At 40.2% G+C, this 15,194-nt stretch overlaps 1 protein-coding gene across 12 annotated transcripts in view; it reads right to left on the bottom strand.

The window, feature by feature from the left end:
- The window catches only part of ARHGEF28 (Rho guanine nucleotide exchange factor 28), a 119,566-nt gene that overhangs the window by 97,601 nt on the left and 6,771 nt on the right, over positions 1–15,194 (bottom strand). For 4 of the 12 annotated variants that reach the window (XM_059873686.1, XM_059873689.1, XM_059873687.1 and 1 more), the window contains one exon: positions 14,925–14,968. Coding sequence is in view for 8 of the 12 variants with exons in the window: in XM_059873691.1 (XP_059729674.1) it covers positions 8,068–8,122 (55 nt within the window). In the remaining 4 variants the exon portion in view is untranslated. Of the gene's footprint in view, positions 1–8,067; positions 8,252–14,924; positions 14,969–15,194 lie in introns of those variants that run through there. The other 8 variants (XM_059873690.1, XM_059873682.1, XM_059873677.1 and 5 more) reach the window with 6 other exon arrangements.

The following is a 15,194-nucleotide window of genomic DNA, read 5'->3' as shown; positions in this document are numbered from 1 at the left end:
AATGACAAGGTCACAAAGCACACAATAAAGGTGACAAGCAGGGTGTACGCTACTTCCATGAGGGAGACAAGCCCAGGGCAGAGAGCCAGATGGGAGACAACACAGACGTGCCCTGTTTCCAGCGAGGCACCCTGGAACAGTTTCCCAGACACTTCTGTACCATGTGCAGCTCAAGCAGAACTCTGAGCATCACAAGCAGGAGGGTCTTGCGAGCCAGGCTGACAGCTGCACCAACAGAAGGCTCAGAAATAACAGGACTTTTGCAGGTGTTAGGATTACCAGAGGCAAACAGTTGTGGCACAGGATCAAGTCACATTAAAACTTATGTTATCCCTGAAGACTGCACTTTAATGCATGCCCCATGGTGCAAGTCCAGTAAAGCTTAATCTGATACTGCATTGGCATGGATTACTACAAAAGGCAGGATCACCTATGGAGAGTCAAACTCAGCCTGGATCCTAAAGCCCATCATTCAAATCCCTGCATTTTCTCCATCACAGAGACATAAAACAGTTCTATCAAACTGTCCAGTCATGCTGCACTTTGAAATGGAGTTGGGGGTAGAGCAAAGAATGGAAAAATATAAACATGAACTAAGGCACACCTGGAGCTATGGACTGAAGAGTGTTGTCACTAACTTGCTCAGCAAACATTATGTGTCTCTTCAGGGATCTGTCATAAACAAAATAAAACTCAGCATCCACAGGGAGGTAAATGTCTTTGTCAAATTTTGCATGTATAGTCGCTTGTTCCTGAAATTGAAAGTACATTCTGAAACATCCAGTAAATTTCTCATCTTCAACAGACCCACTGATGTATAATACAGGTCTAAGTTTATTGTAATCTTCATAATTCTACTATACAGATGCTTTGATACAGTGATAAATCTTCAGTTTCCTACTTCCACTTAGAAAACAACACTGTTTTTAAGCCTGCAATAGCAAAGCTAATTTTAAAAAACGCCTTTTAAATAATGTCTTCCACACAAATATAATTGGCTTTTTTATTTAAAATGCATCAGAATAACCTGAACCCAAATATTTTGTTATTTACAAAAGCAAGTTTTGTTTTAAAAAATAAAAAAAAAAACCAGAAGTGATTTAAAATACCTTAGACTTAAGTTTTCAAAAAGAAGCACCAATGCAATTCTACAAACGGTTTCAAAGAACACTAGTTCCCAGATATCTGTCTGTGGGTTTCTTTATAGTAAATAGAAAGCAACCAGCCAAGAAAAACCTGTCATACAATAGCTTCAAAAAAGAACAGGAAAAGGATCTAAGAAGGGGCAAACAATAACAAATGCCTGACAAGTCTGAGGGAGGAAATTTAGATCAAGCTGCATTTCCTTGAGGAGGAGGACAGTGTGCTACAGCACAGTTCCTGAGTGCTACAGTTGTTCTAAATAAGGCAGAATTGCCCCAACACCTGGCAGAAGCATGCTAGAAGAATATCTAAGCCATATTTCCAAGGATGCCTGTCCTGCTCTGTTCAAACAGTTACCACAGCACTGACCCCACTGGCTCCATAAACAAGTCTCATAAAAAACAAAGCACAACACAGTAGCACAGAAAATTCTGTGGCTGAAAACCACACTTATGCCTCTGACTGTCCTTACCCTGCTCACTATAAGCCAAACACTTCACTGCGGTGTGACTCTTGCCACCCTCAACAACTTCACATCTCGGCCTGCCTTCCCCAAGGACATCCTTCTCGTCCCTCATAACAATTATAATTCTGCAGGTGTTTTCCTCATCAATGCAGACAAATCTAATGAACTGGGGTAGAGGTAAATAAGGACAGATGTAAAAAACATTATGAGTTCAGTATCGAGAGCAAACATGCCTGTCATCCCCAGACACTGATAGCACCCCTCTTTTTAGTGGTCTGAAGTGTTATTATGGCTGCAAAGTGCTTTCTCCTATTTCTCTTCGGGTTTTGCACAACTATAACCAGCATGTGTTGTTATTATTATTGTAGTTGCTGTTTTTACTGTTGTTATTAAAACAATCTTTTTTTTTAAATAATTTATTGTAGTTATGAATAACCATTTGGGTCCTCTTGAGTAATAATGTGGGGAGACAGGAATAGGGTAAGTCTCCGAAGATCCTCCACAGTCTGCTCCAGTGCGTTCAGCTGACAGCTGCCAGGTAAACAGAAGCACAGCAGAATTTCTTCCACATGGGCACTTGAGGCCACAATTCCCAAATCATCTCTATGCCCTCTGGACCCCTGAGACAGAGAAAGTGTACAGCCACATAACTTCCTTGTTTTCTTTGCCCTAACTATGCAAAACAAGGGAGATATTCTGTGGAAACATTTCTCAGTAAGCCACTGATGGCGGGGAAAAAAATTCAAGCCAAATTTTAGCCATATTGCATCTTTTTAAAAAATGTTAACGTGGGTTCACAAAGGAGAGAGAAACATCTTAAACTAATTACATTACATAATATATAAGCATGAGGGAGAATTTCACAAATCCTTGTCTAGAGGAAAAAAGACAGTGGAAAGCTCATGTGTATATAATAAAAAGCAAGTTTTATAGAGCTCACTCCTTACAACACTAAAGAAAATCAAAGTCATGGTCATTTAAACAAAGATTTTACAGAAAGAAGGCAAATTGGCAGCTACCTTGTGTCTGGCCAAACAATTAAGTGATTCAATTGGAAAGCCTCAAACTATCCAAAAAGAGGCTAAACCCTATAATACAGTATATGATTCAGAGATAACACAGAAAGTAATAGTGGAATATTATTTTTGATGCTATACAGTTATCACACCTGGCATCAGAAACAGTAAATTCATGCAAGCTCCTATCATCATCATCTCCAGCACTTTCTATCCTGAGTTCAGATATTCCTGTTTCATGTTGCTCCGTTCAAACATATTTCTTCTTGCTGCTGCTGCTACTAAAACATGTATCAGTTTACTTTCAAATTGTCTCTGTGTGAAGCCAAATATAGAACAGGACCTATTTAATCACTTTTTTTTCCTAAAAAGATCACATGCAGTCCATTCTAGAAAACTCCCACGTAGAAAAATGCCTTGAGAAAGCAATTCAAGTTTTATACTCAATCCCTGCAGAAGTATTTATATCCTGAGTCCCTCAAGCAAGGTCAGTCCAGCCCCAGGAGCAGGCTGCAGCAGGAGCTACCTGAAAAGATCTTTCCACCACAGACAAATTAACTCAGAGTCACAGGAGTGGGAGCAATTCCAGCTCCCACCTTCCTCCTCCTTTCCTAACAAGGCACACAATCGAGAGGGGAGCATTGGCTAGATCTTGCAATGAGATGCAGTAATTTTGTCTTCCACCAAAGAAATGTCTGTCTGCTTCACAAGGCTTTCCCGGAGCTTTGTCGGAGATGACGCCTCTTTTGTGAAAGCACTGCTTCCTGGCAGAGCCAGAGTGCTCAGTCCAGGTTTTCTATCAAAGCACATTCACTTAACTATTACAGCAATTAAATGGTCTGCATAAACAACAATGAAACACTTTTTGGGGAGTTCCCTGAGAAATTCACACTTACAAAACTCATTTGCCCAGCATCACTGTCACCACACGTGAGAGAAAGTCTTCTCCACTGCTTCACAACCCATTCTGCAAGGCATGACCAAAGCACCATCTCAAGTCTGAAAAAAACCCTGGCACTGACTTTTACTACTAAGGCACAAAGAAACTAAAACTACGTTATTGGCATTTAAAAGTAAGTAATTAAGCCCTAACTCATATATCAGTAAAAAAGAGCAAAATCAACAGAAATAGATTAGAGTATACACACCACCTGACATGAGAAAGCGTTCTCTGCCTTCTACAGAATGATGTTTGGTCTGAGTTTGTTCCAGGCACTGAAACTGGAAACACATCCCAACTGTTTCTTCTCCATTTCTAAAAATAAAATTTAAGCTTATCCTCCAGATACCAAAACCCAAATGAGGTAAGTCACACTGGCACCTCATCTTTGAAAAAGTGGCCAAGGACACTGAATACAAAGCAGCTGTGAGAGCATGGATCCAGGAGAGCCAGATTCTTGACAATCCAGTTGCTAGATGTCTTTGAAACCATTTTAACAGGTTCATTCTTTTAACAACAGCCTAACCTCTCTCCCAAGTCTTTCCTTGCCTTAATAAGGTTACCTGTATCCTCATAGACCCGGAAAAATGTAACAGAAAGAGCTTGATTTCTATGTGTAGGTATGCTTAAGCATGCTTTCAGGATCCATGTGAACCTCAGATAGTTCAGTCCCCACTTAATCAAAGCAAGGGAAAGGATGTGCCACTTCAGCATCTCAGCAAATAAACACAGTCCCTGGCCACAGCTCGTTTCTCAGGTAGGTGCAGGGGAATGTTGATTCTGATGGACTTGCAGAGAAAACAAATTTTTAAGTCAAAGAGCAATTACTGAGACTGACCAGTCCCTATCTTACTTAGATTTACACAGGCATGGCTAAAAAAAGGTATTCATCTCTACAGAACCACCACAGGAACACATGGAAAATGGAGATCTCTCAAACACCATTCGGACTTGTAACAGCAGAGAACTTCAGCTGCATCAACACTTTTGACTGCAAAAAGATACCAGAAAACAGAAGAAAAAGAACATGGGATAAGTCCTCAGCCCATTGCAGCCAAGAGGAGTTTTGACATCAATTTAAAGAAAGCCAAGATTGTCATTGTAATCCTTAAATAAAAACCAGAAAAGCATACACAGGAATTGGGGAGAAGACATTGCAGTTAGGGGGACCTTAAGCGAGACACAGATTCAACTCCAAAGACATTAAACCTGCGGCTGAGGAAGTGTTAGTTTTTACCTCTCTGGGATCCATAAAGTAAAGCCTACCTTTTATTACCAGGGAAGACACTGTCCTGGCACTGGCACCAGGGAGGAGATTAGAAGGGTTTGTGTTTTCAGTAAGATTTATAGGTCTATGCACTCTTTCAGTGTGACCAATCAGGTTTTTCAGACATACACTTTCCCTTGGTTTGTCTAGGGCACTTGAGAAGTGACCATGTCAGGCGCGCAGCAGCAGCGTCCACTGAAGCCCATGTCCTGGGTAGGAAGCAGCAAAGGCCAGACTTGGGAGATCTTCCACCTCCTGACACTCATCTGACTCTGTTCTGCATCCCAGCAGGCTTTGTGAGGAGAAGGAGGCAATGTGGGTAGGAATCCCTCACAGCTGAAATACAGCAGCATCCAGGCAGGCAGGAGGGGCTGAAGGTTTCACCATGGCACTTCCACTATGCCTCACCCCTGGCGTGCTGCCAGACACTTCATGCCTCTATAAATTATAAACTGGCCATTAAGGTGAACTGAGCTTCTTCCACTCTGAAAACCACCATCTTCCTCACCAGGAACCTGCCCCAGCAAAACAGGTGCAATACAAAAGGATCTTTAGAGGACTTCCAGATCCAGGCCACTATGCTTAATTTCAACAATTGCTGTCTATCCATGTATACATAGCGTGGATAAATCTACTTTCAAAGCAGCTTTTTACCATAAAAATAACACACTCTAAACCACGCTAAAAATTTCCTTACTAAAATAAGTATGTAGCATAATAGCTTGAGAAGTAAAATTTTATCCAGGGCTTTCAAGGATATCATCTCTAAATGTAACAGGACAAAGAAATACCAGTTCTGTAATTACATGCTGTAAGAAAAACATTTATGTGCTGGGGTAAAACAAAGGCTTAATTGTTCCCAAAACACAAGTCCCAACACACTGAAGTAAGTGCAAATCTCCAAGTATTGCCAGCAATAACAGGAATATTTTCCTCTATGTCAGCTGCTATTGGCCTCTGCAATTTCACATAAATATTTTGTCACTGTTGAGAAGACTCACTTCAGAAAATGTTTATAGTTTACTTGTGCCTGGACAAGAACAGTAGCAGCCATACAGTTTTAATGACCCTCCTGCAACTCACCTGCAACTGTGAACACTTCCACACAAAAGATGCTAAAATAGGGAAATTTTAGCAGTAGGGAAATTCTAAATGAACCCAAGTCAATCATATTCAAAACATTAATAGCAAGAAAAAGTTATAAATATGCCTTTCCAATGTTCTGTGATGTTTTTATAATGTCCACCAGACAGATCTTGTGTACAGATTGCAGCAAATGCAGTTATGGACTTGTTTAAAAAGCATGCATTCCAACTGAATTGAATGCAATGGGATTCAGCACACAATGAAACAGCAACACTGCATTCAGGGGAGGGAAGAAGTTACAAACTGAACAAAAAAAGAGAAAAAAGCTGAACATTTCTCTAGAAGCATTAGCTTTCTAACTTTATAGCTAAAAATAGCAATAAAAACCAGGGTGGATTCCCCCCCCCCCCCCCCCCCCCCCATTTAATAACTTAGGGGAAGAAGCAACTGAGTATGATTATTTTTCTATCCAGAGTAATGCAATAAGCATAATTCCACATACATTCCTGGAGACAAGTACATGTTGATAGAGTTATATTTTACATTACATATTGTCCAAAAGCCCACACATACACTTCCATACAAATTGAATATGCATGCAGAGTTGCTTCTAGCAGAGCCAGTCCTCTGTTGATTCACACTGCAAAACTCCACCAGCACCCAGAGAAACTCACTCATTAGCCCAAGGCCAGTGTTCAGCCCCTGAGCCGATGGAAAAGCCACTGCCAACATAGGGAAGTGCACCACAGCAGGTTCTCCAAACCACATCAGCCTTATGCACCAACTACCTGCCGGCATCTCTTCAGTATGTGGCAGGTTTCTGAGAAATGCAGAGGATGCATTTGCACAGATACCTCCAGCACAAGTAAGAAGCATCACCCCCACAGGTGCTTAAGGCAATACAGCACACAGAAGTCCACTGACTTGCAGCTGAGGCAGCTCTGTGTTCTTGTCAAAAGAGTGACAAAAGTGTTCAGTGACCACCAAAACAAAATCTGAAGGATGCCTCTAGCAAGGTCCCAGCACTACCTTGAATAGAAAAGCACTAAAAGAGAAATTTCCTAATGAAGCTAATTGCCTAATAAGCTTCCCTCTTCTGATATGAAAACGCAGGAAGTTCCTCACTATGGTTCAGATGCAGTCCCTTCTTAAAAGAAAAAGTAAGTACTGGTAGAAGTTAGAGCCACCTTTTTGAATCAGTAGCCCATATAAACTGGAAAAAAACTAAGTACTCTATTAAATCCAAACTGACCACAAAAGTACTCAGTATCAGTACTGAGTACCACAAAAGTACTCAGTATCACAAAAGCATCAGTACCTCCTCCATCCAAGCAAAGAAGGATGGAGGAGATACTGACAAATTAACTAGCTGACTCCCCTGCCTCACAGCAGGATAAAAGCTGCCCAAGTTTACTCCTCAGAGATGGATTTTCCCCACCCTGCTTGAAAACACCATTCACACAGTCCCCCAACAAACAGCACTGTGAACTTCCTCCCTCCCAAACAATCCCTGTCTGGCCTCTCCCACCTCCTGTGCCTGGTACATACTTTGTGCTTCTTTAACAGCTTAACAAGTCTTTGGCCTTGATTAGGGGAAGAGAGATAAAGGGTTGTTTTATGTTGTTTGTGGGGTTTAATAGGAGACCATCCTTAAACCTCGTGTGTTTTCAGTCAAGCTTATTGCAATACTCCCTTTTCAGTGACAGACTTAAATGCATCTGCCATATTGGGAGTTTCTGAAATTGCATACACTGGCTTTTACCCAAAGGTGATGTCTCAAAATGAGTTACACCTTCTACCTCCCCACTAGCCTCAACAAAGGTTCACTCTCTTCAGAGACACAGACAGAAAAACAGGGGGTTTTGTTCAGAACTGCAAAATTTGCCTCCAGCAATAGGAATTAGAATCTAACTGAATTAAAAAAAAAAAAAAAAGAAAAAAAAAGAAAAAAATCATCTAATAAGAAGAAACAAAGTAACAGGTCATGACATACGTATGTCTGCAAGTCTCTATGCTACTGCACACTGTTAAGCTGCCTCTAACATCATGCACTTTAAAAATCATGTATTAGACATATGCTTTTCATTCAGGGCACATGCAGTATGTCCAAATGCTTTCCAGGCCTTTATTTTCTATGGAATTATCTTACCACAAAAAAAATTGTCCTCCTCAGTCCTGAGGAATTTCTTCTGTTTAGCCCCCATTCCTCTCAACCAGTACTTTACTCAATTTAAGATACAGACAGCAGCAACACCACTTCCATGTCACCATAAGCAACATCCAGCCACACTACCTGACCCATGTCAGACCTCGGAACACAACTTCATTTTTGCTGAATTAGTGATGATGCCTGGTGGGGCTACCTAAAAAGAGAGACCAGACAAAATTTAGGGAACAAAAAGCAGTTACATTTATTGAAGGGCCCCCAGGTACATTTGGGGCGACTCCCAAAAGGGATGAAGGGTCATGGGTTTTTATACTTTTGTAAGTTTGGCCCATTTGCATTTCGGGAGTTAATCCTCCAATTACAGCTTCAGGTAATAAAGTCATTTACCCCAGGTTTGCTCCCCACAACTCACTTTCGTCTACATTTCTCAGGGCCTGAGACAGTGAGGTGTCCTTGATTCCCAGGCCTGGAGAGGAATTGTTTTCTCTGGTCAAAATGGGAAAGCAGTAGCTAACACTCTGTATGGAATTTAGGGCTATACACTAAAGAATTGCAGGATTACAAATATATGAAAAACATAAAAGCTAAAATCCTAAGGCATCAGTGAGAGCATACAATACAGAGCTTATGCTGGCTTTGTGCTTTTTATGCCTGCTCTATGTCAGCAGCAGTATAAGAGACAGTCATGGAACTGACCACTCAGGCAGAATTAATCTATCAGTGTTTTTAAACAATCTGAACCACAGCACAAGTCTATAGCAAATCAGCACTTTATATCAAGCTGACTTTATTTTCCTTACCTTGCCACCACCAGTTTTAAAAGCTGTGTTTAGCTTATTATCCAACAGTTACAACAGCTAAGTTGGAAAAAAATTTTCAGAGTCCCATATGGTAACAGCATAGCATAAAAAAGTAATTAATAAATAAATAAATGGGATATCTTTTAATTCTGGAACCACTGGTTAAAAATAAAAATATCTGGAATATTTTTATCAGAAAGGGGAAGGGAGAAAGCAGAAGAAATAGAAAAAATTTTAAACCCATTGCCTAAACATACATTAATGTTCTTGCTCGTCTATCATTGAAAATATCATTCGGTGTTTTGCTGTCAGGGACACAACAGCTTATGTTCATGTACAAAGTAGCATGGTGGAATTAGGAAGCTTAAGAAAGAGCTGTTAACACGGGTCAGAAAATTTCTGCAATAAGAAAATTAACTTCCCTTCTGACATGAAACTGCTGACTAAAAGAAAAGGAGTAATCTCTTTCAGTTGACTTGATTTAAAACATACAAATCAGACTAGTTATTATTCTCATGTCCTATGTAACACCAGGGCTCTACTGCTGCAGACACTACACAAAAACATGTGAACACAAAGTCCCTGCCCAGAAAAATCTCAGTTTAAGGGCTGAGGGGGAAAAAATTACTATACCAGTGGAACAAAAATTATCTGCCTGCTGATGGACACCCTTTGAAGCACCCTTTCTTTTCTTTCATATCTTTTAAAATAGGTCCCATTTTTCAGATACCTTTTCTTAGTCTCATTCTGGCAGCAAGCTGCCACCCAGAGACCAGCCTGTGCATACTCTTTTGTGCAGCCCCATGCAGGCTTCCTATGATTGACCTGACCAGGCTCCCAGAGCAGACAACAACAAATTACTCCTGACTCCAGCCAGAGCTGGATCAGCTCTGTGCAACACAGCTCTGTGCATTAGCAAGGGCATGCTGGCAGGCCAATACAAATTTACATTTTAAACCACACTTATTTTTTGTATTTTGAAGTCTAAGTAAGGCAGCCGTGTCAGCCTCACTGAATACACAGACAGGCCCAGAATTATGGCCAAAGAATGTGAAAGCACAGAATGACAAGACAGGCTAGATATCATCTTCTTTCCACAAAGGGCATGCTGGAAGATACTGACTACCTGGCAAGAGCAGCAAATACAAAAGCTGTATCCAACCATGGAAAATCATCCCCTTCCACCCCTCTTCAAACATCAACTACAGCATGGAGGAACTGGGAAGGCAGACAGCTTGGCAAGGATCAATCAACTACTCGCAATCAATATCTAAGTCCTACTGCCACTTCCCACTCAAATCATGCAAAAGCATGCTGGAATAGTGTTTGGCACTTTGCAGAGCCAGCCCAGGCAAAGACCATCACTGAGCTTAGCCAAAGTCTGAGAGCCTCCAGGCCCTCAGACACAGCAGCTGCAAGCAGCCTGGTGCCACATCCCACTCTCTCCCCTTCCCAACCGAGCCAGAGAACCCCCCCAAAACTTCCCTGTAGGAATACTTCCATACATCAGTACTAAGCACCTCTCTCTCTCCTTGGCACCTATGCTTCGCCCAGGAAGCTGTAACAGTGTCAGAAACAAAACTGTCCCCGAGTAAAAACATTGGAGCAGAGACACCTTAAGAGGGAGACTTTGTGTAACAGAACACAAGAGAGGTGAATTAGGCCTAGACCTTGAGGACTCTAAGCCAGCTCCACTGGTTACATAGGAGCATGTGATAGCTTAGGAATGTACATTTTGAGAATAGCAAGCACCTTGCAGCACAAGAGCAAATGGAAGTTATAATTTCCAGGAGATCGTGAGTCTTGAAGGCAGGAGCTTCTGCTTCTGCCTCCTCACAGAGAATTAACATCCAAAAGTTTCTTTGGAAAGACAGATACACAACCTTCAGCACCATCTCCTGGGGAGATCAGGTCCCTTTGGTGTCTCCACAAAACTGCTGGGAATATATCCTGTGGATCAGCATTTATTTATCTCTCCTGTTCCCATAGGAAACATTCCTAAGGCTCCCAGCAGAAAATAATTTACAAATGTCTGTGAACACTTATTTTACTGCTCCTGGGAGCTCACTACTTCCACAGTATGTTTGCCCCACGGTAGTAAGGTATTTCTTTGCCAATATCAGAGTTGGTAATCAATAACTTTTATTCAAAACTAACAAAAACCAGTTACTTACCATTAAATAAGAAGGAACACTTTTCCATGAGGGAGAGTTGTTTCTCCACACTAAAAACTGCATACAATAGGAGGAACAACTGCAGTACATAAATTCTGTAATATCTGAAGCGTGCTTCATCAAATATTTTGCTTTTATCTTTCATCTTTCATGAATGTCCTTTTTTCCATCTACAATGAGACAAGTGTCTTCCAGAAGATAGTGAGGTTTTATTCCATATGCTGTCTTAAGTACACAATGAAATTAAAAACTCAGCTTACTTCTCCTCTTACAGATAGAATTGGCTAAATATAATTTTATTTGTATCAGTTTTAAAAAAGCATAATTTAGGAGGGCAAAAGCTACTTACATTCAAGTTCTATATACTTAAATGACATATTATTAGCATTTAAAAAAGAGATGTCTATGAACTGTCAGTGTGTTCTTGGCTACTCAATCCTGAAAACTAGATTGGCTTTTAAAGAGTAATTTTATAGAGTGGTTAACAGTAGTTTGCTGTTCTAGAAGGCAGAAATAGGCTCCTCAAATTAACTGAGGAAATGTGCTTCAAATACTTGATTTTCTTTTTCACTGCCATTTATTTTTTAAATCATGGCACTGATGTGTGCTGTAATTAGATTTTAATGTACTGCTGCCACCAAAATTAAATGGAGAAGAAGTGTATTAAATAATTCATTTTCAAAATAGAGTAATTGCATAGAGTATTATATGATATTTCACAAAAATTATATCAAATCAGCAAGATCCTTGAGCTTTCGGAAAGCATTTCCTCTTAGGTAACAAAACAGAACAGCCATCACTAGGCTAACAAGATTACATACTATTTTAGATTTGCCAAGAAATTCAGCAATTCAGTGTCACACTTCATGCTGAAGTGTGACAGTATGAAGTAGCAGCACTGTATGGACATATGCTCCAACTGCGTTAACAGTGAATCAACAAAATATCCTACACATAATCTTTAAAAATGTGTATTATAAACACAAAACTGTAGTTATTCTCAGACAATGTGACATGAAATACAAACCTCTCAAAACAGACATCATTACAACAAAGAAAAGGGTAAAATCCAGTGGATATAGATGCTAAGCAGGTTTACACACAGTGTGAAAAGCATCCGAATTTTGGACCCAGCATACAGCAGATTTCTCCCTCCCCCAATGGACAAAACCTATGCTTTCACAGAAGCTGGAAAGAAGAGATTACTTGCTACCTTTTGATCTCTTCCACTTTTCTGTGGAAAACAATGTGTTAGAACCATATGCTGACATATTTGAAGTCACATGTGCACAGTGTGCAACTGCCATGACACAGTATTCTGGAGTTCCACTGCGGCCTTTAGAAGGGACTGGCATACCTCAAAGAGAAACCTAAATTCACAGCAGTGTAAGTATTTGTCATGTTTCCTCAGTTTTCCAGAGATGTTTTCTCCATCCCTTCTTATGGAACATGAAAGTAGCATTCAGACAATGGAGACAGAACAACATTTAGACAAGCTCAGCTTGTCAGAGAGCTGCTTAATGAAAACTGACAAAGGAACTGAATAATCAGAAGGGGCTTTCATGTTTAATTCAAATGCTGATTTGATTGTATTTTCCAACAAAGTCACTCAAGTAAAGCAGAAGCAGTTGGAAGGAGTTTCCAGAACTTATGAAATAATTGGATCTAACTAAAGAAGGTAACTGCCCTCTTTTTTAGGACACTCAGAACTCTTTGATCTTCCCAAACACACTGCAAAGGCACTCTGACTATGAGCAACACTGTGATGTGCAAGATTGTGAATCTGCAACACTTTCAGGCACCAACTCATTAGATTAACTACATCGACTTCAAATGGTCAGTAAAAGATCTGCTAAGACTTCTCCAAGTTTCAGATGTGGGTTGAAAGAAAACTTTCAATCTTTCCCACACATACACACAGAAATAAATATAGGAGACTGTCAAAAAATTACTACAAGTTCTGGGAAAATCACCCCAGGTACTCTCACTGCAAGTCCCTGGCAGTCCATTTTTCTTCACTATCCTCAGGTATGTTAGGACACTGGGGACCCACAAGAAAGACACCATCTCCATCTGCTACCCCCACAAGAAAAGGAGTCGGTGACAATTCAAACTGCTCTCACTGGGTTTCTAGCAAGTTATGAGCCCTCTCTGGTATTTATTCTCCTGGGCTGGTGAGAGGCTGAAGACCGCAACTGGAAAGTTACCAAAGCACAGGACGACAACCAGCAAAGCTTACTTAGATCTGGCACAGATTCTCACCTGTGCAAAGCCCCGGGTGAATGTTCTCAACTGAAATCACATTCTCTCATCCAACACACTACAAGTGACTAAAACATTCCAAGCCTCCCCCTGGTGAGTCCCTTGTTCATAAGAGATGTACCATTATTAGTATTCAAAAGCACAGTTTTGAACCATTCCTTCCACTTTTCACTGGCATGAATAACAGGTGGGAAAATTCAATCTTCCCACGTAATCACTAAATTCTTCTGGGTCCTAACCAGCATCTCCCAAAACTATGATGTCAATAAGTTTACATATAATTTGCAAGCCTACATCTGACTCATAGGGTTCTAATCAAAGTACTAAAGTAGCCTTAAGTATGACATTTAAGGACTTGTCACTTGTAATACCTTTCTCTCTACCCCAAGAGCTCTTGCAGTACCCGTACATCTTTCTTTATATTAATCTTCCCCTTCTTTATCATCCATAAGGATTTTCTGCGAGACACAGTATCAAATGTTTCATTTTCAGCAACCTGGATTGAAAACCACTGCATGCCCTTTGCGAAGTGGTCAGTTACCCTACTATGAGAAGATACCAGATCAGTCAGATCAGATATCACCATGTCCCTTATCACTTTTCCTGGAAAAATTTATTTTTAAAGCCTTGCACCAACCAATAAACACCACATGAGCAGGCCTCAAAAATACTTTTCTCCTGATGTCCTTAAAGATACTGCATCTAATTTTTGCAAGCCTGAGGTTCCAAGTCTAAAGCTGACATATACAATTAAAAATCATGCTGGTGCATTACCAATAATATGTTCCTTAGTAACTCCAAGGTACAGATTATTTGTATTCCTCCTCTTCCATCCCCATCTCATGACAATAAGCAGATAATTGCTTTGTTTCTGTCTTTGTTTCATCTTTTACCATCCTTTTGAAAACCATTCAGTGTTCTCTCATTTTCCCGCTAGGCATCATCCATGTACTCCTGCTACCCTCATTGCAAAGCAGAAAAGGTACAAAAAACACAATAACTTTTCTTAATAATAACTGTCAGAGTTACCAAGTTTTAATACTCACAATCACATCCCCTTGAAGGCACAAAAAAAATTTAAGTCATCCAATGTATGTCCTCACCCATGTTACTACTTGTTTTTAAACTTGCAGTTCATCTCTTTTAAGCAATTATATCAGGTTTTGCAGAAAAAAATATCCATTTGGTTATAAATTTCAACTTATTTTTTTACATAACACAAAATTTCCTGCTTTGTGGAAACTGAGAGAATGGTAGTTTGGAATTTTGTAAGGAAAAAGAACAACGAAAAATTGTGGGAAAGTGAATGAGAGGTGTCTCTTCAGAGGCAGTAAAACTGCTTTTGAAAACTGCAATTAAGAATAGAAGGAGAACAAAATAATTATCACAAAGGGGAAATAATTTAACACTTCCTTCAGAGAGCTGAGTTGCACTGCTGGAAACTATCACTTTCACATATGCCTCATCAGACAGCAACGTTCAACAGCCTCCAGTCTCAGAAAATCAGAGAATGGATTTCAGTTTCATTCATCCTGATTTTGAATGAGCTATTACCCAAAAAAAAGCAACTCTCCAGGCAGAAGCCTAGTGTTGTAGGACTTACATAAAGAGGTACTTCAGAGCAGCTTAACTCCATTGTCACAGCATCTACAAACAGAATAAACCAGTGGAATTACTAGACACCCATGATGAGGCCTTAATATAATGTGCAATTCAGTCTGCAAACTAGGTCAATATCTTCCAGAACTGGGGGGGCAAGGTGGAGAAATGATATTAAGCTTATCAATTACTCCAAATCTCCCCAGAATGAGAAAACACTGGTGAAATAATGCCTATGTAAGTCTGGAGGAGGGGTGGCTGGTATTAGTTAACA

This window comes from Haemorhous mexicanus, chromosome Z (genome assembly GCF_027477595.1).
Source record: "Haemorhous mexicanus isolate bHaeMex1 chromosome Z, bHaeMex1.pri, whole genome shotgun sequence".
NCBI lineage: Eukaryota > Metazoa > Chordata > Aves > Passeriformes > Fringillidae > Haemorhous > Haemorhous mexicanus.
Note: the sequence above shows the minus strand (reverse complement) of the source record. Positions and strands in the feature narration are given on the sequence as shown.